At 50.3% G+C, this 25,639-nt stretch overlaps 11 protein-coding genes across 11 annotated transcripts; 7 read left to right on the top strand and 4 right to left on the bottom strand.

Moving 5' to 3' along the window:
• Positions 1-159: 159 nt before the first annotated feature.
• Positions 160-510, top strand: N7446_005838 (uncharacterized protein; the record flags this gene model as incomplete). The annotated part of the gene is made up of 2 exons (XM_058514586.1): positions 160-262; positions 329-510. 2 exons carry the CDS (start codon positions 160-162, stop codon positions 508-510), a joined length of 285 nt encoding a protein of 94 aa, XP_058371764.1.
• A 400-nt stretch (positions 511-910) lies between these two features.
• Positions 911-1,696, bottom strand: N7446_005837 (uncharacterized protein; the record flags this gene model as incomplete). Its single annotated transcript, XM_058514585.1, has 1 exon — positions 911-1,696. One exon carries the CDS (start codon positions 1,694-1,696, stop codon positions 911-913), a length of 786 nt encoding a protein of 261 aa, XP_058371763.1.
• A 650-nt stretch (positions 1,697-2,346) lies between these two features.
• Positions 2,347-5,943, top strand: N7446_005836 (uncharacterized protein; the record flags this gene model as incomplete). The annotated part of the gene is made up of 5 exons (XM_058514584.1): positions 2,347-2,457; positions 2,569-2,595; positions 2,655-2,789; positions 2,846-5,791; positions 5,842-5,943. 5 exons carry the CDS (start codon positions 2,347-2,349, stop codon positions 5,941-5,943), a joined length of 3,321 nt encoding a protein of 1,106 aa, XP_058371762.1.
• Positions 5,944-6,342: 399 nt separating this feature from the next.
• Positions 6,343-7,976, top strand: N7446_005835 (pepsin-like aspartic protease). The gene is made up of 3 exons (XM_058514583.1): positions 6,343-6,798; positions 6,856-7,728; positions 7,781-7,976. The coding sequence occupies exons 1-3, from the start codon at positions 6,403-6,405 to the stop codon at positions 7,856-7,858; spliced, it is 1,347 nt and encodes a 448-aa protein (XP_058371761.1). The 5' UTR covers positions 6,343-6,402; the 3' UTR covers positions 7,859-7,976.
• A 126-nt stretch (positions 7,977-8,102) lies between these two features.
• N7446_005834 (NAD(P)-dependent alcohol dehydrogenase) lies at positions 8,103-9,503 on the bottom strand (the record flags this gene model as incomplete). The annotated part of the gene is made up of 4 exons (XM_058514582.1): positions 8,103-8,138; positions 8,191-8,307; positions 8,367-9,239; positions 9,324-9,503. The coding sequence occupies 4 exons, from the start codon at positions 9,501-9,503 to the stop codon at positions 8,103-8,105; spliced, it is 1,206 nt and encodes a 401-aa protein (XP_058371760.1).
• Positions 9,504-9,929: 426 nt separating this feature from the next.
• N7446_005833 (RNA methyltransferase, TrmH family) lies at positions 9,930-11,657 on the bottom strand (the record flags this gene model as incomplete). The annotated part of the gene is made up of 3 exons (XM_058514581.1): positions 9,930-10,165; positions 10,215-10,606; positions 10,648-11,657. 3 exons carry the CDS (start codon positions 11,655-11,657, stop codon positions 9,930-9,932), a joined length of 1,638 nt encoding a protein of 545 aa, XP_058371759.1.
• Positions 11,658-11,990: 333 nt separating this feature from the next.
• On the top strand, positions 11,991-16,545 carry N7446_005832 (uncharacterized protein; the record flags this gene model as incomplete). The annotated part of the gene is made up of 3 exons (XM_058514580.1): positions 11,991-12,257; positions 12,312-15,987; positions 16,097-16,545. 3 exons carry the CDS (start codon positions 11,991-11,993, stop codon positions 16,543-16,545), a joined length of 4,392 nt encoding a protein of 1,463 aa, XP_058371758.1.
• Positions 16,546-18,923: 2,378 nt separating this feature from the next.
• Positions 18,924-20,604, top strand: N7446_005831 (uncharacterized protein; the record flags this gene model as incomplete). Its single annotated transcript, XM_058514579.1, has 3 exons — positions 18,924-19,349; positions 19,409-19,478; positions 19,538-20,604. 3 exons carry the CDS (start codon positions 18,924-18,926, stop codon positions 20,602-20,604), a joined length of 1,563 nt encoding a protein of 520 aa, XP_058371757.1.
• A 782-nt stretch (positions 20,605-21,386) lies between these two features.
• N7446_005830 (mitochondrial 37S ribosomal protein mS35) lies at positions 21,387-22,595 on the bottom strand (the record flags this gene model as incomplete). The annotated part of the gene is made up of 2 exons (XM_058514578.1): positions 21,387-21,982; positions 22,040-22,595. The coding sequence occupies 2 exons, from the start codon at positions 22,593-22,595 to the stop codon at positions 21,387-21,389; spliced, it is 1,152 nt and encodes a 383-aa protein (XP_058371756.1).
• Positions 22,596-22,766: 171 nt separating this feature from the next.
• Positions 22,767-23,593, top strand: alg13 (N-acetylglucosaminyldiphosphodolichol N-acetylglucosaminyltransferase catalytic subunit ALG13). The gene is made up of 3 exons (XM_058514577.1): positions 22,767-23,095; positions 23,168-23,306; positions 23,358-23,593. The coding sequence occupies exons 1-3, from the start codon at positions 22,807-22,809 to the stop codon at positions 23,476-23,478; spliced, it is 549 nt and encodes a 182-aa protein (XP_058371755.1). The 5' UTR covers positions 22,767-22,806; the 3' UTR covers positions 23,479-23,593.
• Positions 23,594-24,120: 527 nt separating this feature from the next.
• N7446_005828 (actin-related protein ArpA) lies at positions 24,121-25,383 on the top strand (the record flags this gene model as incomplete). The annotated part of the gene is made up of 3 exons (XM_058514576.1): positions 24,121-24,888; positions 24,952-25,266; positions 25,321-25,383. 3 exons carry the CDS (start codon positions 24,121-24,123, stop codon positions 25,381-25,383), a joined length of 1,146 nt encoding a protein of 381 aa, XP_058371754.1.
• Between the last annotated feature and the right edge of the window lie 256 nt (positions 25,384-25,639).

The following is a 25,639-nucleotide window of genomic DNA, read 5'->3' as shown; positions in this document are numbered from 1 at the left end:
TGATTGATAGCTATGAAGCTGCGTTTTGCCGCCGATCCCCGCCTTACGTTGAACTTTTGACGACAGACATCTCTCGACTCAGAAAATAACTCAATTTCAGTGATTCTGTGCGCATTCTTTTCTCTTTTGTTACATACTATCGTCTACAGTCAACATACAATGAGTTCTTCTGAAAGCCGCGCCACGGATATCCCTACGAAAGATGCCAAACAGGCACTGGCCGAGGATGGGTTCGACGACTGCATGTCCTGCAGAGTAACTGGTAAGTTGCTTAATTCGGCATTTCAGCTCTGTATGATTTGACATTGTTACTGATACTGCGCAACAGGATCTGCCGCGTTCATTGGCCTCGGTGTCTACAGCTACTACACAGGAATGAGCAACCTCCGCAAACAAGAGAAGGCAATCATGGCGGGTCCTACGAAATACAAAATGGGCTCAAGGCAGTTGGGAATTGCCACGATATCCGCAACTCTGGTCGGCATGGGACTGTGGCGGGCGTTCAACTAAGTGTATACTCCAACATCGAAGTCCACCTACACGGATGTAGACGAGACTAGATATTTTTATGAAAGAGCGAGTTGTATATGTAAGATAATTGGTATTTAATCACAAGCCAATGACAGTTGCCACTCCGGGTATCGGGTATCACCACAGGCATGTCCGTCTATATGCTAATTCACAAGGGTAAGGAAAAATAAAGATAAAAGGAAAGAAAACCCAGGAAAAGATAGAATGAAAAAAAGCGAAAAGCAAAAAACGAAGCCATATGCAAATATGCAAATCCTTTCCTTGTTATGCATCCGAAAAGCTCCTCCATACCCGAAAGCTCACTCAACCGCTGTGTGACAATCAGAATGGAGTATTCGTCACGTCGTCATTATCATATCCGTTACCGAAGCATCAAAGCCTAGGTGAAACGGCCACGTTTCCCTCCTCCTCCTCCAAACGTATCCCGTCCGTTGTTGAGTCCCGATAAGTCAAAGAAGTCTGGGAAAGTGAATTTCCTCTTCGACCCGACAGTAGCAGGTGACTCCCGCGCCGCTGGTCTTGCGTTCGATCGTCCATGGTTGTTGTGGCGGTGGTGGGGCCGAGGGTTGCGAGGCATCACAGAGACGCTGACAGGAGCACCGTCTTGCGTTGGTGCAGATGAGTTGTCCGGAGATTGCTCATCCATGTCGAGTTCTTGGGGGTATGTCGGACCAGCAGAGAATGTGAAGATGGCCGGAGTAGTAAGAGGACTCGGTTCAGTTGGTTGTGTGGGAAGGGCGGTGGGCTCTGGCTTAGACGTAGGAGCAGGTGCCGAGGTGGGGGGCTGACGGGCAGTTGGTTCGGATGCTTCTTTGCGGGCAGTGGTGGGGGTAGCACTTCGATCACGGTTGTCGGATTCGGCTCGGTCATCCTCGTCGTTGCTCTGAGATGCAGTCCCATCACATCTTTCGGTTGCCCATTGGCGAACTTTCCACCCCTCTCCGTCTCCTAGACCGAGGTTCTCACGGTCAAGGAAATGCAGGAGATCCTCTACCGCTTCCTGATATCCAGCCAGCTTTGCCGAAGCTTGCTCGCAAACTGCATTTTTGTAGAGGTTTGTGACGGATAAAGCCGCCGCCTTGAATTGTTGGAGGAGTTGTTCCGGGGGCTGCGGGCGGGGTGTTGAGCTCGGCAAGGAGGTGTTCAGAGATCTCATAGAGTCCATGGCAGGAAGATAGTTGGAAACCCCGTCAGGTGCCGTTCTCAATGAGGATTTGTTTGCTACAGCTTCTGTGGCTGCGCGGTGTTCCTTGTTAGACAAAGGCGATGAGGGAGAGCTCGGTGAAAGAGGGCTAGAAATAGCTCCCGTAGATATAGTAAAGATAAGAGGATAAAAGCTCTAGCACGACAAGAGGCCGTCAAAAGTGACGCCGGTCATATACTAGGAAAGAGCAACTGACGATGCGATCGAACTTGCTCAAGTTGGTGCTGCAGATGATCTTTTGCATCTTTGCGTTTGGCCCGGTAACGTGACCCCACTTTGCGGGGGAACTAATCATCCGAGCTGACTCAGGCCTTAGGTAATGCCTCCTACCGCGTTCCCATTTGCCCTCCCGCGCGTGGATTGCCTCAATCCTACTAATTATTCAATCCCGGTCATTCAATGGGTTTTGCTCATTGAAAGAAACGTGATTTGTGAACTGCCGCCAATTTATTCATACTTTTCTACTGTTTCCTTCCCTTTCACTCTACTAATATCAGCTCGTTCTCTTGTCGCCACTACGCGATCGACCTAGTCGCGAGCTTCTCTGATACAGTTCCACCAACGTGTTCAGCATCCGACCGCACTTGCGCTTTGTGCGCTGAAGACTGACGATGGCGCCTGCCCTCGCGTCTGACCCTGTGTCGCAGGCCGATACACCTATGACTGATGGGAATGACGACACGGTCCCTTTGGTGCCCGTGGATAGCGCCGACGCGCAAACGGTATGTGGTCATATCTCTTGTCTCCCTCGACATTTCATATGTCGGGGCTAACTTAATGCAATTTTTTATTCCTATGATTCAAGATCAAATGCTGACTTGCTCGCAACCCAGAGCTACCAGGACACCCCAGACTACACTGTACAGATGCCCTTGATTTACCAAGCGTTCTCCAATACTCATGGCTAATTCAATTCAAGGACTCCGACACGAACCCAAATACCACAGCGAGCAGTGTTGCCGGCGACATGGATGGCCGCCGCCGCAGATCCGAGGCGAACCACCTGAGAAAAAGCATTTTGGGCAAGAAGCATGGCCGCCTAGATGAATCGAAGGTAAGAATTATTCTTTGATTCCCACGGCCTGTTTATTGATAACCAATGTCTAATAGGAGAATGACTCGATTCGCCGATTCCGATACCTTCTCGGTCTCACTGACCTGTTTCGCCACTTCATCGAGACCAATCCCAACCCACAGATCAAGGAGATTATGACAGAGATTGATCGCCAAAATGCAGACAGTGAAGAGAAGGCCCGTAAGGGATCTTCGCGCTCAGGGGGTGCTGGTGGCGAGCGCCGCCGCCGGACGGAACAAGAGGAAGACGCCGAACTTCTCAGAGATGAAAGACATGGTGGAGATACAACTACTGTGTTCCGAGAGTCCCCCGCTTTCGTTCATGGTGAGCTACGTGATTACCAGATCGCCGGCTTGAACTGGCTTGTTTCGCTCCACGAGAACGGTATTTCGGGTATCCTGGCTGATGAGATGGGTCTCGGAAAAACACTACAAACCATCTCTTTCTTGGGTTATCTGCGCTTTGTCTGTGAAATCACTGGTCCTCACTTAGTGGTTGTACCGAAGTCAACCCTCGACAACTGGAAGCGAGAATTCGCACGGTGGATCCCTGACATTCAGATTCTTGTGCTCCAAGGCAACAAAGAGGAGCGCCAGCGTTTGATCAATGAGGAGTTGCTCGAAGAGAACTTTGACGTGTGCATCACGAGTTATGAAATGATTCTTCGTGAGAAGTCGCATTTGAAGAAGTTCGCCTGGGAGTACATCATTATCGATGAGGCGCATCGGATTAAGAACGAAGAATCATCTTTGTCGCAAATCATCCGTCTTTTCAACTCACGCAACCGGCTGCTGATCACCGGTACCCCGCTGCAAAATAACCTTCATGAACTGTGGGCTCTGCTCAATTTCCTTCTGCCGGATGTCTTCGGTGACTCCGAAGCATTCGACCAATGGTTCTCCAACCAGGAGTCCGATCAGGACACTGTGATTCAACAACTCCACCGTGTCCTCCGTCCTTTCTTGCTCCGCCGAGTCAAGAGTGATGTCGAAAAGAGCTTGCTGCCGAAGAAGGAACTCAATCTCTATGTTCCTATGTCTGAGATGCAAGTGAAGTGGTACCAAAAAATTTTGGAGAAGGATATCGACGCTGTCAACGGTGCTGCAGGAAAACGCGAGTCCAAGACCCGCCTGTTGAACATTGTCATGCAATTGCGCAAGTGTTGCAACCACCCTTATCTGTTCGAAGGTGCTGAGCCAGGTCCTCCGTACACTACTGATGAACACCTTGTTTTCAACTCTGGAAAGATGGCAATCTTGGACAAGCTCCTAAAGCGCATGCAAGCAGATGGTAGTCGTGTGCTTATCTTCTCCCAGATGAGTCGTGTACTGGATATCCTGGAAGATTACTGTGTGTTCCGAGACTACAACTACTGCCGTATCGATGGTACCACGGCGCACGAGGACCGTATCGCTGCTATTGATGACTACAACAAGCCAGGATCAGACAAGTTCGTTTTCCTTCTCACCACCCGAGCAGGCGGTCTTGGTATCAACCTGACCTCGGCCGACATTGTGGTGCTCTTCGACAGTGATTGGAACCCCCAGGCCGATTTGCAGGCCATGGACCGAGCACACCGCATTGGTCAGACAAAGCAAGTCAAGGTATTCCGATTCGTCACGGAGAATGCCATCGAAGAGAAGGTTCTCGAACGTGCAGCACAGAAACTGCGTTTGGATCAACTTGTCATTCAGCAAGGTCGGGCTCAGCAACAAGCCAGCAAAGCCACTTCCAAAGATGATCTTCTTGGTATGATTCAACATGGTGCTGCCAACGTTTTCAGCGCCAAGACTACCGGTGGTGGCGGTGCAAACGACGTCTCTGAAGATGACATCGAGACTATCTTGCGCAAGGGAGAGGAGCGAACTGCGGAGCTGAGCAAGAAGTACGAAACGCTCGGTATTGATGATTTGCAGAAGTTCTCGTCTGAGAGCGCCTATGAATGGAACGGAAAGGATTTCACTGAGCGCAAGAAGGATATTGGCGTCAGCTGGATCAACCCTGCCAAGCGTGAGCGCAAGGAACAATTCTACTCGATCGACAAGTATTACCGTCAGGCTTTGGCCACTGGAGGCCGAACCGCCGACACAAGGCCCAAGGTCCCGCGAGCTCCCAAACAAATCACCGTTCATGACTGGCAATTCTTCCCACCTGGTCTTTCGGATCTCCAAGATAAAGAGACCGCTTGGTTCCATAAGGAGATTGGATACAAGGCTCAACTTCCCGACACAACTGCCGGAGGCTCTACGGAGCTCAGCGACCGAGAGGCTGACCAAGCTCTTGAGCAACATGCTATCGACAATGCTGTCCCACTTACCGAGGAGGAGCAAGAGCAGAAAGCTCGCATGTCCGAGGAGGGCTTTGCAAACTGGAACCGACGTGATTTCCAGCAATTTGTCAATGGGTCTGCCAAATTCGGTCGCACCGACTACGTGGGTATTGCTACTGAGATCGACAGCAAGGAGCCAGATGAAATTGAAGAGTACGCCGAAGTCTTCTGGCGCCGGTACACTGAGATCAACGACTACACCAAGTATCTTCGAGTCATCGATCAAGGTGAGGAAAAGCTTCGCAAGATGAACCACCAGCGGAAGATGCTACGCAAGAAGCTAGAGATGTACCGCGTGCCCCTCCAACAGCTCAAGATCAACTACACTGTGTCTACCACCAACAAAAAGGTCTACACCGAAGAAGAAGACCGATTCCTATTGGTCATGTTGGACAAGTATGGTGTCGAGGGCGAGGGTCTGTATGAGAAGATCCGTGAAGAGATCCGTGAATCGCCCCTGTTCCGTTTCGATTGGTTCTTCCTCAGCCGTACGCCCGTGGAGGTCGGTCGCCGCTGCACCACATTGTTGAATACTGTTGCGAAGGAGTTCGAAACCAATGGCGACGGCAAGAGCCGTGGTCGTGATCGTGAAGAGGACGAGGAAGTTGAAGATGCTGCGCCTGCTAAGAAGAAGGCTAAGAATGGAGCTGCTGTACGTACCCGTCGATTATTTGTGTGTTCTTGATTCTAACGCATCTACAGCAAAACAAGCAAGTCAAGGCTACCAAGGGTGGGAAGACTGGCTCTAACGCAAGCTCCCGTGCCAGCACTACAGCGCCCAAGTCCAAGGGTCGGAAAAAGTAATGTGGCTTGTGGCTTGACAGGGGTGTGTGTACGTTCCCAGTTTGTGTTTCTCGGAGATTCGGATTAGGGAGGGGTTTCGTCAGGATCGGCGTTAGCAGATGATCTCAAGTGTACTTTCGTAATTCAAAATAAACTTATTTTCCAGTTCTAAAAGGCTTATCATCCACCCCTGCAGACTCATGCAGAAGCCCCTCTTGTGGTAACCGGGCATGACCGTAGCCGATGCCACCTCGAAACAACACTAACCCTAAGTCATCCGCCATGACGAAATACAACGCCATTAGATGGTGACCCGATAGCACAGCAACAGATGACTTGTCAAGCCCATTCAAAGCTAGTGAAGACATATAAAACACCATGACGACGCTCGTTTCAACCGCCCCACCAAACTCCCCGTTGCATGACACTATCCCAGTAACATAAATAATATAAATAACACCGAAACCCCCGCAGAGAAACATGTCAATCTTCAAACTCCTCAAATCAAAAGTCACCCACAATCCACCCACCATGACAACCAGAATCAAAATCACCGCCAATCCACGCTACCAGAAGTCCGGCACGAAGTCGTACTTGTATGCCATGCGCAAGTACCGCTTCACCCCGACAAAGGGTGGGCCGTACATGTACGGAATGACGATGCAGCAGACTGGCAGACAGTACACGGATAAGCCTGTCGGAGGCCGTGCCCATTTGCGTAAGGTGATGCAAAAGAAGAGTGCTGACAGTGATCAGGTGGGTCAGGTTGGCGCTGATGATGTTCAGAATGATGCTATGTATTTGGCTGAAGTGGGGATTGGGACTCCGGCTCAGACGCTGAGTTTGGATTTTGATACTGGGTCTGCGGATCTTTGGGTGAGTATATTTGTTGCTTTGCTGGATGTGAGGGGCTTTGGACTGATGTGGGTATAGGTCTGGTCGACGAAGATGCCTGCTGAGACTTTGTTGGAGAATAAGAATCATACTGTCTTTGATCCGACTAAGTCGAGTACGTACAAGGTGAAGGAGGGCTCTACTTGGAAGATCTCCTATGGAGATGGTTCTTCTGCTTCTGGCTTGGTCGGCAATGATAATGTGAATATCGGTGGACTGGTTGTTAAAGGTCAGGCTGTTGAGTTGACCGAGAATTTGTCCGCTCAGTTTGCACAGGGTGCTGGCGATGGACTTCTCGGACTTGCTTTCGGCAATATCAACACCGTCAAGCCCAAGGCTGTCAGCACACCTGTCGAGAATATGATCACGCAAGCCGATATCCCGAAGTCGGCTCAGCTGTTTACCGCTAAGCTGGGGTCTTGGCGAGACTCTGATGAGCCGGATAAGGGCGAATCATTCTATACTTTTGGGTATGTTGACCAGGACACAGTGAAGGCTGCCGAGGAGGATATCTACTACACGCCTGTTGATAACAGCCAGGGATTCTGGGCGTTCGACTCGACTTCGGCGACTGTCAATGGGAAGACTATTGCTCGGTCTGGAAACACCGCTATTGCTGATACTGGTACTACTCTGGCGCTGGTTGATGATGATACTTGTCAGGCTATATATGATGCTATTGAGGGAGCGGTGTATGACGATGAAAACCAGGGTTGGATCTATCCATCTAACACTCCGGCTGATAAGCTGCCTGTCATTGCCTTTGCCGTTGGCGATAAGCAGTTTGTTGTTCAGAAGGAGGACCTCGCATTCGCTGAGGCTAAGACTGGTTATGTTTATGGTGGTATCCAGAGTCGTGGTAGTATGACCATGGATATTCTTGGCGATACCTTCTTGAAGGCTGTCTATGCGGTAAGTTTCTCTTCTTGTCGCTTTTGCCGTCGCAATGGCTTATAACCTTCAGGTCTTCGACGTGGGCAATATGCGCTTTGGTGCTGTGCAGCGAAAGGAACTCCACCAGAATCTATCCGTGCCTTCTTAGTCGACGTAGACATATCTCACATATCGGTCGTGTACTTTGAGAGATGTGAAGTCACATGTGGCTCATGATGTTATGTTAGGTTGGAATATAGCTGGTTATGTCAACTTGATCATTTGCCTCGTCACCTCATAACGAACTTCATCTGCTACATTTACATGGAATCAAACACCCCGACCTCCCAAATCCCCAAGGAGACAGTCATTTCAACAAAACACCAAAGCGTCAGCATATATATACCCATAAATTACTGGTCCGTCCACTTGATGATGGGCTTGATCACCTGCAAGGGCATGTCAGTTTGGTCTTTTGGAGATCTCGATCGAGATACGTACAGTGCCAGAATGCAAATCATGCATAGCTTCTTCGAATTTATCAGTGGTATATATCTTGGCAAGCTTATCGACAGGGAACTTCCCTTGCTTGTACAGATCAATCAGTTGGGGAACAAGCTAATCACAAACGCAGGTTAGTCAAAAACACCCCAGGCTACTGATGAAAAGAGACTTACTTGAGCGGGATCTGCACAGCCCTCAATAGCACCGACAATTTTCTTGCATCCCATCATGAACGACAGGGGATCGATATTGAGCTTCTGACCAGCACGAGCCACACCCACAATAGCCAAGGTACCCTCATGACCGAGGGAGTCAATCCCAGCCTGAAGCAACGGCGTAACACCAGTTGTATCCAGCACACATTGAACGCCCCCAGGGAAGAGCTCAAGCAGATGAGCCGCAAGATCAGGGATATTCTTCGTGTTCAGAGTATGCGACGCGCCAAGAGACTTCGCCAGTTCAAGCTTAGCATCAACAATATCAACCGCGATGACATTCTCCACGCCCTGAGATCGCGCAGCCAACAAAGCCGCTAGACCCACAGCACCCATACCAAGAACAACAAATCGACTCTTGGGCTTGGGCTTGAGAACATTGAAGACGGTCCCGGCACCAGTGAGATATCCACAACCCAACGGAGCCAGAACAGCCATATCTTCAATTGTAACACCAGAACCAGGCGCGGCCTTGACAACGGAGTTTTCAGCGACAATGGCCAACTTGCTCATAGAGGATTGGCCGAAGAACTGGCCGCGCAGCGGACCTTTTCCACCAGGGAAAGAGATAGGCGAGTCGGCGGCATTAGGGCCTCGAGCACCACCAAAGTTGAGTATCGTCACTTGATCACAGAAGCCATTTCGGCCATCATTGCAGGGATTGCAGGTCTCTCCGTGACAGGAGGCGAAGCTTAGGAAGACGAGATCGCCTTCACGGAGGGACTTGTCTTTGACGTTACTGCCGACGCGACGCACGATTCCTGCGCCTTCATGGCCTAGCACGGCAGGAAAGTCGCCGACTGGAATAGCGCCTTGTTGGACGACGATATCCTAGGGGTATTGTTAGGTTTTTTTTTTTTTGATTTTGTTGTTTTCGGTGTGGCGTGGGGGTGTTCATCGCCGTGGCATACTTACTGTGTGGCACAGGCCTGTATACTTCATTTCGACTAAGACTTCATTTGATCGCACTTCGTCCAGAATGACTTCTTGGAGTGTAAATGGGGCGCCGGGCTTCTCGACCACGAATGCAGTTGTTGGGATTTGCTTTTCAGGGATCATTGTGGAAGTCACTGTGGAAGTCGTCGTGGAGGTCATTGTGGGAATACAATATGCGAATAATGTAGTTGATAAGTTTCAAAATCCTGAATGATAGAAATAAACACGATTGAATAGTGATCCAAATCCGGGGAAAATAGGAGTGTTTATAGACAATCAAGAGACTCAAAAAGTAAGTTTGATTCTCCCCCGCATGTCCGATCTGACCCCCACAAAGTTCAATCTCGGTGACGAGTCTCGGTATATCGAGAGCGACGGAAAGCCGAAACCGCTGATTCCGGTTGATCCTCGGTATCTGAATGGGCCTGCAGTTTACTTGTTTGCTCATTGTTGAGACAGGGTTCAGCTACAGTACATGAATACCTAAGTGAATCGAAAGTGACACTAAACCAAAACTCCATGCGATTGTAGAGGTATCTCGTGTAAATGCTATAGTGCTATAGTACATGATTATTATTACAATGATCACCACATCTTTGGACTCCGTACAGTTTCCTTCTCCTTCTTAACGGTTTCTGCCACTGCAAGTGGGGTTCGTAGGAACTTCTCCATCAATAGCGCCGCCGCAACGCTCACATTAAGACTGTCAATACGGGCTGGGTCCGACTGCACCCCGAGCACGGGGCTATGACGAGCGCCCGGAATACTAACCGTTGCATCGGCGTGCGACTTGATATGCGAGCTTAATCCAGACCCCCTCACTGCCCATCATCAGCACGCTGGGAGAAGTCATGATTGGCAAATCGGAACCGGACCCAGCGTCCATGTAGACAGATCCGGGGCCGGGCGCATCAGCAGCGTAGAATCGCCATCCATTCTTCTGTGACCGTTGAATGAAATCAACTTCATTCCTCACATGCAGAATGGGCATGTTTTCAGCTGCACCGGCAGACGCTTTGATTGTCACAGGAGACAAAGGCGCAGAGTTTCGGCCCGCCAAGATAATAGCATCGATCCCTAGAAAATAGGACGAGCGGATGATAGCGCCCATATTACCAGGATCTACAACTCCATCCAATAGCAATGCAACCGGGTATCGCTGGCCCTCATGCGGGGGTGGAGGTTGATGGATCGGGACGCGATCGTCGGTGCCATTTACCGCAGCTTCTTCCCGAGTCTGGGGTGCCAGCTCGACCCGGAAGCTTTCTTCAGTTATAGAGTCAACTGCCTGGAGGCCACGCACAGGCAGTTTAGGTAGGGGGATGCCTCCAAAATGCATCCGTTGTGAGGTCGCCCTGCACTCATCTTGTCCATGAGCCGGTCCCATCCTGCGAATGCCATCTTGACTCCAATGTTCTTGGACAGTGCCAGTTTGCGAATCGTGACCTTTCCGGCACTCAGCTCTTCCTCTGCCGCCTGATATATGTAGAGTTTGTATAGTTGACGCCGGCTACAACGCAGCGCCGCTTCCACGGCACTGGTGCCATAGATGAATTCCGAGGCTGGTGTAGTATAGGGAATCGTGTCCGGGACTTTGACGTTCTCTTTCACTCGCTCTGGCATGCCGCGAGTCACCTTGTGTGCTCGAGACTTGGATTCTTTCTCCTTGGGCTCCGAGGGCTTGTCTCTCGATTGTCGTTCGAAGCTCGCATCGTGACGCCGCTGGAATTGTGGCTCGCGGTCACGGAATTGAGACTCATGCTCTCGGTATGAGGGCTTGCGTTCACGGAATGAGGTCTCGTGGTCACGACGGGGCTCGCGTTCGCGGAATCGTGACTGGTGTTCACGTGGTAGGGCTCGGAAGCTGCCAGTTCGAATGAACTCATCTTCGTCGAACTCGTTGTAAGCAGGCTTCTCTGTTCGATCGTTTCTTAGGAATTGGGACTTGTCTCGTTGTGGAAACCGTCGGCCTTGGTCATTTCGAGGTGAATCGGGGAACGGCTCAGATCGCCCTCTTGGTGTAAAGGGGGAGTCATTGGATTTCCGGAAGGGTTGTCGGCGGTTGAAGTTCGCATCGTTTGTACCATCGTATTGTCGTTTGCTATATTGTCGTGGCCCGTATTGCTCTTTTGAAAACCGAGAATCGTGGCCTCTTCTCTCGCTCTCTCGTTCATCTCTTTCGTCTCTTGAATACACGGCTTCCGATCTGCGAATTCCTCTGCCAATAGCCGAATTCAAAGACGCATATCGAACAGATGGACTGAACGGTCGCAAGGGTGCTTTCCATCCCGATCTCGCAATATTGACCAACATCTTCGCTTCTCTCTCCAGACTCGTGAAGATTTTCGAGATATCGAGTGCGGGGTAACGTTTTTCCGCTTATCGTTATCGCGTCGCGCGGCGCGTTGGGCCTTTCTCCGTATGCCTTCCGACTTCCAAGTTCTACCTTGTTTCCTATGCTGATGCTTTGATCCTGCAGCTGATACCTCACTGGTATCAATTTCTCGAAATCTACTTCCCTAACATTTTCGCTTGATTTGCTGATTTGATTTAAACCTTTGGCAGGAGCCGCTTGGCGGTTCCTGCAGCATCTACACATTCGCAATTTCTTCTGCAGGCAAGTCCCTTTCTTCAGAAGCCGAGTCCATGCTGGAGTATCTTGACGACTCCGCATCTCTTACCTCAGCAATCACTCGCGGCGACAACCAAACCAGCCACAGGGCTGAGCTCACCGGAAGCTCAGACAACAACACTACAAAGATGTCTTTCGAAATCATACTCCCAAAGATTGACAATCCCGAGCAGTATGAATATCTACCGGGTCACTTCACGGCGCACCGCGTTCTCGGAATTGACACAACGTCCAATGAGCGAAGGCTCACAGTGCGAATGAAAAGTGGCGAACTTCTGACAGTCAGTATCAATAATTTTGGTCTGAATCACATTGCCTGACTTTCACTTTCATAGATGACCGTCAATCGCCTCAAGAACCAAAGCAATGGCTCCCAAGCACTTCGTGAATTCCAACAAACGTTCCGTGAATCACAGAGCCCGGATCCTATCGCCTTGCACAGGCCACGCACTTTGAGTCGCTTTGGCGGCGATGCACCTGACGACAGTGATTCTGGCATAGATTGGTCGGTTGGCTTCGGAGGTCCCAGGGCTAGGCAGCGGCGAGCAGCAACAGGGGCCTCATTTGCAGCGTACTATCACAGTGACGACGAAAGCGAAGATGACACTAAAAGTGGTTTTGAATACGATGAACCCTCAGACGATGAAAGTGAAGATATTGAAGATGGTCATGATGAAGATGATGAACCAAATGACGGTCGTCGCCGCAGGTTGAGAAGGCGCGCGAAGAACAGAGCTCTTATCCGGGGATCTTCTGAAGGGTCGTTTGCCTCCACAAAGGGAACACGAGCTTCAATTCGCGTGCGAAAGTCCACTCGAGGCAATCTGCAAGAACGAGATGAGAATGACGAATATTCGGAATTCGAAGAAGCAGCAAAGCCCCTGAAGTACTCCGGCGCGAAGGAAACCTTCCATGCTCTTCCGGAATACGCTGAATTCAGAGTTCGTCACAACGAAGCCTGTAAGCTTTGCGATGGTTATGATGATAATACTGAAAAAGGACCATTGGTGTTCTGTCAGGGTTGCACCTCAACCTTCCATCATTCTTGTCTTGGACCTCGATCAGTTCGGAAACATTTAGTCACCAAGGTTGACGAGGGCGTATTCGTTCTTCAATGCAGCTATTGTGTGGGAGCTGCCACAGAACGACATGACCTAGTTCCTCACTTAGGCCACTGCGTTGTGTGCAGGACGGAAGGCCCTATGTCAAAGCCTTTGCGACAGCGTCTTACACCTCGGGAAGAGCAAGAACTGCGACAAGCGAATGGTGGCACCGACCCAATCACCACTATTGATATGTCCCGTGTGAATAACATTGACAACATCATGGTCAGGTGCACCACTTGCGAAAGAGCATTCCATTTCAATCATCTTCCAGGTGATGGCGAACAAGACCCTACCCAACTTCCTAGTGACGGCTGGCAATGCAAGGATTGTTCCGATACCCCTGCTGACATAGGTAGTTTGGTCGCATGGCGGCCTATTGACCCCAATTCCAAGAACAACTTAGTTGAAATCAAAGCAGAGATTGATAAAGAATACCTCGTCAAGTGGAAAGGCAAGTCCTATTTCCGTGCCACCTGGATGCCCGGAGACTGGGTCTGGAAAAAGGCCGTCACGGCAACGCTCAAATCATTCTTCCGGCATCCCAGGGCTATCAAACCCATTCGGACCACCGAGGAGGCAATTCCCGAAGATAATCTGCGAGTTGACGTCGTGTTCAAGGTAAAATACTTGGATGAGGCCAGGCTCCCTGACGATACAACAAATCCCAAAATGATCAAAACTGCATATGTCAAGTACAAAGGGTTGCCTTATGAAGACTCGGTTTGGGAAGAACCTCCGAGTGACACGGAACGATTGGAAGACTTCAAGATAGCTCTTGATGACTGGGTTCTTCGAGACGAGATTCATCCTCCACAGCTAAGCGTACTCAAGAAACGTCTTGTGGTTGCCCGTTCCAAGAACTTTGAAGAGAGCCTCGTGTTGCGAACACAGCCAGCGCTTGTTATCGGAGGTGAACTCATGGAGTACCAAATGGACGGTGTAAACTGGCTTTACTACATGTTCCTTCAGCGAACAAATGCTATTCTTGCTGATGACATGGGACTTGGAAAAACCATTCAAGTTTTAACTTTCTTCGCGGCTTTGATTGAAAACCACGAGTGTTGGCCGTTCTTGGTCGTCGTTCCCAATTCAACAGTCCCGAACTGGCGGCGCGAGATCAAGACGTGGTCACCCAAGGTCAAGGTTGTCACATGGTACGGAAGTGCCTTTGCTCGTGAAACCGCCAGGAAGTTTGAGATGTTCAACGAAAATGGAGAAATGTGTTGCCATGTTGTCGTTGCATCCTACGAGAGCATGATTGACGATGATGCAAAGCGTGTTCTTGGTAAAGTCGATTGGGCCGGCCTAGTAGTCGACGAAGGACAACGCCTCAAGAGCGACAAGACCCTGCTTTATGATCGCCTGTATCATATGGACTTCGGCTTCAAGGTTCTTCTTACCGGCACACCCCTTCAGAATAACATTCGCGAACTGTTCAACCTGCTGCAATTCCTTGATCGCAGCAAAGATGCCGAAGCTCTGGAGGAACAATATGGAGGAGCCCTTGACCGGGAGGCCATTCGGGAGCTCCACAGCATGATCCGACCCTGTTTCCTGCGTCGCACCAGAACAGAGGTCTTGCCTTACCTTCCCCCGATGGTGCAGATCATCATTCCGGTTTCCATGTCGGTTGTGCAGAAGAAGCTGTACAAGTCGATCCTTGAGAAGAATCCCCTCCTCATCAAAGCCATTTGCAAGAGGCAATCTGGTCCAGTGCCGAAGAAGGACCGGCAGAACTTGAACAACATCTTGATGCAGTTGCGGAAATGCCTCTGTCACCCCTTCGTATACAACCAAGATATCGAGGAACAAACTTATGATGTTGAAGATTCTCACAAGCAGTTGGTCGAAGCATCTGGCAAGCTGAAGTTGTTGAACTTGATGCTTCCCCGGCTTCACCAGCGTGGAAACCGAGTCCTAATCTTCAGTCAGTTCTTGCGGAACTTGGACATAGTTGAAGACTTCCTCAATGGGCTTGGGCTGAAGTTCCGTCGTCTGGATGGAGGTATGGCCTCAAGAGATAAGCAGAAGCAAATTGATGATTTCAACGCACCTGATTCCCGGTACTTTGCTTTCCTGCTGTCGACGCGATCTGGTGGTGTTGGTATCAACCTTGCCACTGCAGACACTGTTATCATCATGGATCCTGATTTCAACCCGAAGCAAGATATGCAAGCTTTGTCGCGTGCCCACCGAATTGGGCAGAAGAACACCGTTCTTGTGTTCCATCTGGTGATGCGTGCGACCGTGGAAGAAAAGATCATGCAAAAGGGCAAGAACAAAATGGCTCTTGACCATGTGCTCATCGATCGTATGGACGTCGATGATGAAGAGGAAGACCTGGAATCTATCTTGAAGCACGGTGCTCAGGCGTTGTTTAACGATGACAATTCTGCTGATATTCAATACGATGCCGACTCCATTGACAAGCTTTTGGACCGGAGCCAGGCTGAACAGACAGAAGAGATTGCCAATGAGGCAGGTTCGAGTTCGGCTTCAGGAGAACAGCCACAATTCAATTTTGCCCGGGTTTGGCAAAAGGACCGTGGCACATTGGATGAAGTAGTGGAGACGGAAGATGTACCTGTGGATATCACGACCTGGGAAAGGATTCTTCAGAAGCGAGAGCGTGAAGCTCAAGAGGAAATCAATCGTCAAGCCGAGGGACTGGGACGAGGTAAACGAAAGCGGGCGAAAATCAGTTACAACAGTCGTCCGGTGGAAGAAGACTACCGGGGAAGCTCCAGCCCTCCTCCTGAGCCACTTGCCAAAATGCGCAAGTCAGCCCACGAGGAAGACACTGAATTCCAGGCGCGTGACAACGACGCCGACGAGAGTGATTCCGATGCGGACATGCACATGGGTGCCGACATGGATGATCTAGATATTGCCCCAAAGGCGCCATGTAAGGACCTTCTTCTCTTTGCATTGTTTACCACATTATCTGGTTTACAATTCTATTTCCTTATCTACTTATTCAACAATGAGTTTTGCTAACGAACACAACTATACAGCCCGCGAATTCCGCCGCGTGGAATCACCTCCTCCCGTCCGACAAATGGGTACCGATGGCGCATCGGACCTATACCCTTCATGTGTTGCCTGCAAGCAACACCATGTGCCTGGTTCTTGCCCACTGCGCCGAGTGGGATATGAATTCTGCGGACTTTGCGGTGTGGCGCATTTCTCTAGCCGGCGGGTGTGCCCACACCTGCAGTCCGTAGTCCAGGTGGAGCGGATGTTGGCCGCGCTAAAGGCTAGCAAGGAGGACTCGGTCCTCATCAACAGTGCCTATACGTACCTCTTGGGTGTTTTGTCCTCCACTGCGCAAGCCGAGCGCAAGAGGGCAGCTCAGCTAGCATACCATCAGTTAGCGGTCACTCCGGCCTCGCATCGTCCTGAGGTGGGGCTACAGATTGTAGACCTAACTGGGGGGAGCACTGCTCTCGATGGTGAGCCGTAAAACCCGGCGTCTTTGCTTGCCCTACCGGGCAGGCCTGCGGTCATTTCGGTGACCAACTCTGATATCAATCGGTTCTTTTTCGCTAGGGAAAGAGAGGAGGGGGAGAGAAAAGAGAACACGGAAAAAAGGGGGGGATGGGAGATGCAGCGTTTAGCGTTCAGGGCAGAAATGTCCTTATTAAGATACCCATTTGTCTTTGAGCAATGAATTGTTTGAGTACTCATTCCTGCGTGTAGAGGCCGCCAGGTCGCTCCCATATGCCGTAGAAGGCGTTCTAGAAGCTAGTATTAACGTTCGACTATGAAGCAGCTAAGCTTTCATTTATCAAACAGTATAAACAAAGGCAAGCAAAAAGAGCGGCTGAGTATCCTGCTGCGGAAGATACTACTGCGTAACTCTGAAAGGTTTCCAAATAGCAATCTTTGCATATAAAGCGTCACAGAGGCATGACTCCTCTGTTTTTCATCACCAGTAACACCTCTCCCTCTCTTTATCATTCAAACAACATACCGTTAAGCCAAACGTGCAATATGGCATCTCCTGAGCAATACCAAGAGCTAACCCAACGCCTTGTGTAGGTAATTGCAGAATTGACCACTGGGCTCAATTTTACTACGCAGGAGTTCTCTATGGTCACTCAGAAACAGGCAGGCCTGATGGATTGAGTGGGAACCCTCAGTCTGGGCCTGCCGATGCTCTAATTTAAGGGGAAGGTGGTCATGGAGAACGAGGTCAGACTATTACCCTTATTGAGATAACATGACTGCGCAAGATGAAGGTATATGAGATATATGCAGGATCTAACTGTGCAGTAGACGATGTGATCAACGATGGAAACCTAGATTCCCTAGGCAACTTCGATAGATGCAATCCTGACACTAGAGCCTCTAATAAATTTACGCCAATCAACCAGATCGGGAATCTGTGGCTGTGGGTAGCAAACATGATGGAAAGAGCGCTCAACTTGATTCACTGAGCTCGCCGACCCAGCGCACCTCCATTGGGGCAAAGCGTCAGCAGTAACATAGAGAGCAAAAGAAGCTGCTGAAACTTAACAGAGAGTGAAGAGAACAAACCGCTAACCTGGGAGAGATTGGCAAACTAGTATGAAATTCCTTGAGATCTCAAGTTGCATCCCTCAATGATTTTAATGTTTATTTCTTTCCTTTGGTGTCAGGTTCGCTAGGCTTCGGATGTTGTGGTAATCTACAATCTGCAGTTTTTGGTTTCTAATAGCACTCAAATTAGGTCAAGACAAGTCACCTGATGTCCACCTAGGACTGTTTACACCACCACGACAGCAAAGAGAACAAAGCAGTATGGAACAAATTGCGTAATTTCCTCGTGTTTTCAAGCTACTTGGAAGTGTTTTTGAAGTCAATTTGGACGTTTGTGAGGGTGTTAATGCTTTGCTGTTGGTAGCACGGTAGCTATTGGGACTCAAAGGGAATGTTTCCTTTCTTGACAGCGGGTGCAGACAGCTAATTCAGTGAGAAACAGCAGAAAACTATCTAGTTGAGGCGCAGGTGGGTTATAATGGCACATTGCTCTAGGTAGTGGGTGACGGGGAGGGGTTGTCCAAGTCTGCAAGCGAGAATATATATCTAAGAGACGTGGATCTTACCCCGGCTCACAAGGAACAAAAGCATTATCTGATCTCCGGGATACAACACCGAAGACTGAATACAGCTGCCCCTCCTTGTATCTAGAAACACCAGGGAAGCAACAAAGTCGCTCAGTATGAGACGTAGCCTTGAGACATGCAACTCATTGGGAGAAGCGCATTTGTCGTAAAGAAGCTGCACAGGGCCAAAGAAGACCCCAGTGACTAGTAATATGCATTGTGAAGGTAAATGTGGCCAATCTGAAGCTGTGACTGGACCATATCGGTACAAGCCTGATAGAAGGCGTTCTTTATTTCAAATGCAGACGGAGAGCTGTCACGCTTTATCTCGACTTCTTGCATGCTGTATCTTCATCAGATACATCACTCTTTGTCTAGATAGTCCATATATTGTGCTGGATTCCACTGTCCAATCCGGAAAATGGAACCTTGTTCTTTGTAGCTTTAAATGACCTTGTTCATGATACTTGTAAGGGATTCTGAACAGTAAAATTGAGTGAGCTTCATACCTTTGAAGCTCGTCACCAAACGCGTGTTGCTGCTCCCAGCTGAGATTTCTGTCACTTCCCAAACAATCGTCTTCCTTTTCTTCCTCCTCGCTCCTTTCTCTTCTTCTTCGCTTTCTTTCTTTCCCATATCCCCTCCCTACACATCCTTTGCTCTATCAGTATTCTGTATTACACTCCACGCGAGGTATCCTTGCGCAATCTCATTTTTTTCTCATCTTGATCGATCACTCTTTTACTCTTTCACGATGTCTTCTCTGGGTGTCCAGTTCTTTACTTCCCGCGCCAGTGGCACTCTGACTCCACTGGTCGCTGTTGACGAGCTTCCAGCTCACGTCTCCATTCGCGGTGTCCCTCGCACTTTGAACGCGAGCGAGACCCAGGGCATGACCAGCTGCGGCCTGGCTGTCCAGCGCGCTGAGCCTTGGACAATTGACGGCCTCTCTACTGCGCTCCCTGTTGTCAAAAACAAAGAGGCACTCGCTGGGCTGAAGGATCTTTTGACCCAAATTGTGAATGACGAGTCTGTCTGTGCCACACTTCGTCTGTCTGTTCAGGCTGTTTTGTACAAAGGTCTTGCTGAGGTCGAGAGTGCTCCCACTCCCACCAGCACCACGATGTCTCCCCTCGCACCCGCTTTCCATGCCAACAACGCCCAGCCTGCCAGAAACAACGTACGTTCGATTTCCCATCTGATGCGACAAGGTTCACATTACTGATATTTCTCACACAGGTCCTTCATCCCAAGAAGGAATACTGCTCGTACTGGATCCGTCACGGCGAATGTGACTACTCTCAGCAGGGTACATCATATGACAACAAGATCTCTAAAAAAGAAACTGACTAACACTTCACAACACAGGCTGCCTCTACAAGCATGAGATGCCCCTTGACTCTGACCTGCTGGACAAGCTAGGCTTGCGTGATATTCCCCGCTGGTACCGCGACAAGTTTGGGGTTGAAAGCCTGATTCACCCTGTCCAGCAGCAACGTGCTACTCCCCGGCTGGCTATCACTGAGCACCCTCAACCTGCCTCTCCAGCTGTTCAGTACGCTAGCTCTACCAGCCTCGAGCTCCAGAGTTCGGCTCCTCAGGCCAAGCAACGTTCTCCTGCTCGCGGCCCTCAGAACCATGGTAACAACGGCGGCCCTTCCCACTCCCGTGGATCTCGCAACCAGGGATGGAAAGGCCGTCAGGCTAAGGCCAAGAACGTCAACCCGTCTCCCGTCAACAACGAGCCCAATGCAAGCTTCCAGTCTTCTAATTACGAGAGCGTCTCCGCTCCTGACAACCACGCTGCCTTCGCTGGATACGCTGGCTTTGCCCAGGGCCGCGCTTTTGGACCTGCAATGGCCCCCATTACCGCCCCGGCTCCTTTTGCCATGCCCGCTCTTATCAATACCAGCACCAATCTTATGGACACCGGTAGCTCCCACCGTATCCCGACTGTGAATGCCGATAACCTGACTGTGGATGCAGACCCCTTCGAGCATGGATTCGCTGAGTCCTCTACCACCGTGGACAAGACTCACCTGAAGTCTAAGTCCCGCCGTATGTATGAGACCCACAAATCTAACAACAACTCCTCCATCGACGGTGGCGTCAAGCTCCCTTCTGACCTGTTCCATGAATATGGCGCGTTCTCTGCTCTTGCCAACTTGGACGAAAATGCCAACAAGTCGGGCCGCGGTACCGATGAATCGTCCATGAGCAACCAGGCTACCCGAGCTTCTTCCAAGTCTCCTCTGAGTGACATCGTCTCTGAGAGCGACCCTCTTGAGGAGAATGACGTTCGCGACGCTTGGGGCCCTGTTGGAAGCCCTGTTAACCAGTCCACTGGTCGTATCCCCGATATTCACCAGCATCAGCGCACTGCCACCGCCATCCGCGGATTCCCTAACACCTTCAACATCTCACACACCCACTGAATGATTTTACCGCTGCTTTCACATGGAAAACGACTTCACTGCCGTTCGACCATGTGTAGCAGCATTGTTGTCCACGTGCGTACATATCATATCATCTGGTCCTACGAACTGCTTACTTTGTTCGTGGTCTGTCAAGTCAAGATACCTATGGCTCATCGAACTGCATTCTTTGTTCCTGTGCCTGACAGTCATGATATTTTTTTATTGCCAGCGACATGATCTGGCTTATTTTTCTATCAAGCAAGACTGGACAACATAGCATTAGATATTCTTGACTATCTGATGTGACAAGTGACTGATGATGGGATGTTATTTTCTTTATTGAGCAATTTCTTTTTGTATTCTGATTGGGCTGCCTGGTACCCAAATCTGCGTTTGTTTTTTTGTGGCATCTGGTTCCTAGTTCTTTTTGAGTTTTTCACTGGTGCCCTAATGGGATGCAGCTCGCCATGAGTTTATGGAGGAGCTTGTGCCCCTGGCCCCTGAGAAATATCCTAATGAAACACCTCCACATTTTCGATCGTTCTCGTTTGTAGAATCGTTCTTACGCTGTTGTAACAAAGTAACGGTAGTCTTTCATGTAGAGCAGTGACAGGATAGATAGGCAAGCTACGATATACCGGTATAAAACTGTCAGCGAGTCGCCAATGCATGGAATAAAATGACTATAGTACATTTGAAGAAATAATAGATGCCAAAGATCCTAAAATATGCGCCCGCGCCTCGCAAATGTCTGACAACAGCTTTTCAAGCACACCCAATATACAGTCTACAAACGTCTCTCACCGGCGACCGATCTTTTTGCGGGCACCAACCTTGACAGCCACGCGCTCCCGCTCGTCAGCAGCCTTGGCCTGAAGCGCGGGGTTAAGCGAAGGCAGGACCTTGATAGCATCCGAGATGACATTGTTACCGTCCACCAGAGCCTCACGCGTCTCCTCGGCGGCAAGACGCTCCCTGCGGCGAGCGGCGAGCTGCTCCCGACGGGTCTCGGTCATGTTCCAGGACTCGGGGAATTGAAGGCGGACCTTGGGCTTGTGGTGACGGAGGTCGAGGGGGATATCGGCGAAAGAGTCGCCTTCCTTGGCCTCCTTGATCAGGGAGTTGACCAGGTCGGCTAGGTAGCGCTTATTCTGAGCGCGCGAGCCGTACTTCTCACTGGACATGCGCACAATGTCGGTTTGCGGGTTGTAGCGCGTACCGGCCAGCTTGAGGAATGTTTGGCGCTGGGCTTCGGTGAGGTACTTGGGGGTCAGATCTTGGGAGGCGAGTTCCACGACGACCTTGGGCTCGGCGGGGTGCTGTTCACCCATGTAGGTGGTGTAGCGGAATCGGAGAATGTGGTTGGCGGGAGGCAGGGAGAAGGGTTTGGCGAGCTCTGTAGTTTAAGGTTAGCGTATGGAAAGGGAGGATTGTGAGGGGTAATTAATCTTACTGCTCAGCATTGGCATGTCCCACGCTGTAATGCGGGCGTACTCTCGCATCTCCCGGTGCAGCTCCATCTCTGTGTGTGCCATGGATGTGATTTCATCATCGTTGACCTCCTCGTCACCATCCTCGACCTGAGCCATTTCATCGGGATCGTCCTCGGCCCAGAATCCAGGCGTCCGGGGACGGATGTCTTCAAATCGCAAATCCTCTGCCTTGTCAATCTGTTGCAACTCTTTCTCAATCAGCGCGAAGGCTGCGGATCGCTTCGCAGGGTCGTTGAACTCGGCAACCATGCGGGTGTTCTCCGCATCGAAATCGGCGCGTTCCTCGGGCGACATCAAATCGTACATGGATCGGAGCTCCTTTGTCATGAGATCTGGCGAGTACTCGGGCACTGGGGGGAACTCTTCCAGTGTGAGTTCCTTTGGTGGTGGAGGCGCCACGGGGTCTTCCTGGGCGCGCTTGAACGGAGAAACTGAAAAGTATCGGACTGAGGGAGCAACCAGGGCCCTCCGTGTCATAAGCCGGGCTGGCTGAGCCATTGACCTGATTGAAGCCATTGTTGCGGGGATACGTGGGTAAAAGTCCTGTCGACGTCTGTTTTTTGCGAGGTTCGGCGGCTCTGGATACGCTATCCCAAACTAGGCTAGCGTGGGTGGCTTCACGTGATTCCATACTGGCATCGATGCTCTTCGATGCGACTTCTTCTTCTATCCTATAAAGCATGCTTGCTGATTGCATGACTCGGTGCATTTCTATCCAACCGCCACCATGAAGCTGTGTTTCGTTACTGTGGGCGCTACGGCTTCGTTTGAGAAGCTAATCCAGCAAGTGCTTTCTCCGCAATTCCTGGAGACCTTGGCCAAACGCCAGTACACCCATCTTCTCATTCAGTACGGCAAAGGTGGCAGTCAAACATTCGAAATCTTCGCAAATGGCGAGCAATCGCACCATGGCCTCATCATCGGTGGCTTCGACTCCAAGCCAAGCATCGATAGGGAATTGATGAAGACCAAGAAACGGGATGACCAGGAGCTTGGTCTAATCATCAGTCATGCCGGTACGGGTTGTCATTTTTACGCGGATTGGATTTGAAATTCAAATGTTTGATCGGACACTTACTTCGTGATAGGCACTGGAACTATTCTTGCAGCCCTGCGCTTGGGCGTGCCCTTGATCGTTGTTCCGAACCCCGACCTTGCTGATAACCACCAGCAAGAGCTTGCTCAAATTCTGAATGAGCAGAAATATGTGGTCAGCAGCTCTGTCCAGTAAGCTACTTATATGTATGGATTTGACTCGTCTGACTAACTTTGAATTAGGGAAATTGGGACTGCCATTGCCCGTGCCGAGCTTCAGAAATCTGAGGTATTTGATTCACATCCTGAAAGAAAGGATGAACTCGCAGGTTTCATGTCTGACGAACTGGGTTTTCTGGATTAAGAGTTCCCTTGTGCAGGCTCTTTTGGCCTAATTTGCGACATGTCAGTGTCGCCTAAGATTGCGTTTCTTGCTCGGCGTTGTGGTTTTTATGATTTACGGTTGGAATTTGCATAGGGACTTGGGCATTTTGATACGGCAATACAGCAATTGATTCAAATTTATCTATTGACCTGGCTCGATATGTCAGGGAGGATGATATTGGTTCTACTGAAGCAGAACTTTCAAATCATGAAACAGCGTGAAATTGAGAAAGACCAAAGGATTTGAGGTTACATTTAATAAAACGGAAACGCAATGAGAACCCCTTTCTGGCAGCAATTGACCTGCCTGGAAAATATCTGCAGAAATGACATTTGACTGTAATTAAACAGTCATCTTGAATCCTCGATATCTACTGTTTAGAGCCTAAGTCATAGTGGCCGTAGTATGGCCAGGTGGCCCAAGCTCCTTGTTGACTCCCGACGCGAAGCCGCAAAACCTCCCTGAATCAGAAACACGAACTACGCCGCCCAACCACCAACCGCATCAAAGCCGCTTAATCACAAAACTCGACTCCACTGATCCCCCGAGTCGTCCATTCTAGGCCGAAAGGCCGTCAAGCTTGCGCCTCCTTTCCCGACCTCACCCCATACACTCCCCGCAATGGCAGAGGCCACCCTCCACAACGTGCCAATTGTCATCGACAATGGCAGCGGCACAATCCGAGCAGGATTCGCAGGCGAAGAAATCCCCTCATGTTACTTTCCCTCATTCGTCGGCCGGCCCAAACACCCACGGGTGATGGCCGGTGGTCTGGAAGGAGACTCGTTCATCGGTTCACGCGCACAAGAACTCCGCGGCCTCTTGAAGATCCGGTATCCACTGGAACACGGCATCGTCACAAATTGGGAGGACATGGAATCCATCTGGCACTACGTCTACGAGAACGAACTCAAGACCCTCCCCGAAGAACACCCAGTCCTCCTCACGGAGCCGCCGCTGAACCCACGCGCCAACCGTGATATCGCTGCCCAGCTTATGTTTGAGGCTTTTAATGTGCCGGCCTTGTATATGTCTATTCAGGCTGTATTGTCGCTCTACGCGTCTGGTCGTACCACCGGTGTGGTCTTGGACTCCGGAGATGGTGTTTCCCATGCCGTTCCTGTCTTCGAGGGTTTCGCTATCCCAAACAGTATTCGAAGAATTGATGTCGCTGGTCGTGATGTTACAGAACAGATGCAGTTGCTGCTGCGGAAGGCTGGTCATGTCTTGCACACTAGTGCCGAGAAGGAGGTTGTGCGCATGATCAAGGAGAAGGTCTGCTATGTGTCGTTGGACCCGAAGCGGGAAGAAAAGGAGTGGATGAACAGCTACCACAAGTCCGATGCGAAGGCGGTCGACTATACTCTGCCGGATGGACACAAGATCAAGGTGAGTGCTTGCGCCAGATCATTCGTCCTAGAGGTCATGACAATGCTAATGGATTGCCTATAGATTGGCCAAGAACGCTATCGCGCACCCGAAATCCTGTTCGACCCTGAACTTATTGGTCTTGAGTATCCCGGTGTGCATCAGATTGTCCAGGACGCTATTACTCGCACAGATCTCGACCTACGCAAGTCGCTGTACCTCAACATTGTGCTTTCTGGTGGTTCAACATTGTGCAAGAACTTCCCCGATCGATTGATGCGTGAGATCAAGAGATTGGCTGTTGAAGACATGAAGATCCGGATCTCCGCGCCAGCAGAGCGCAAGTATACCACGTGGATTGGTGGTAGCATTCTTGCCGGGCTAAGCACGTTTAGAAAGGTATGCTGGTCCCCCTTAGATCAATCTGCTGTCAGACTAACCCGATTCTCGTAGATGTGGGTCAGCGCAGACGAATGGCACGAGGACCCCGAAGTCATCTTCAAGCGATTCGCATAAAAGATCAGTCCCGACAAAGGTCCTCAATGCCACGGTCACGCGCATTAGTCGATCAGCCCGACCGGCTATCTTGACGTGGTCAAAGGTCCATCTCCAAATCTCGAAACAAGCATTCCTCCACGATACAGCGAAATCCTGTCAACAATTCGATCACCATGCATTGCAATTGGCAATTGGCAGTGCATGCAAGAAGTGACCGACCAATACACCAATCCGAGTCCCGTCTCCGCGTGACTTTTGATACCCCCAGTTTCCA

This window comes from Penicillium canescens, assembly GCF_028828765.1.
Source record: "Penicillium canescens strain IBT 15451 chromosome Unknown utg000004l_segment0_segment0, whole genome shotgun sequence".
NCBI lineage: Eukaryota > Fungi > Ascomycota > Eurotiomycetes > Eurotiales > Aspergillaceae > Penicillium > Penicillium canescens.
This window is presented reverse-complemented; position numbering and strand designations above follow the sequence as displayed.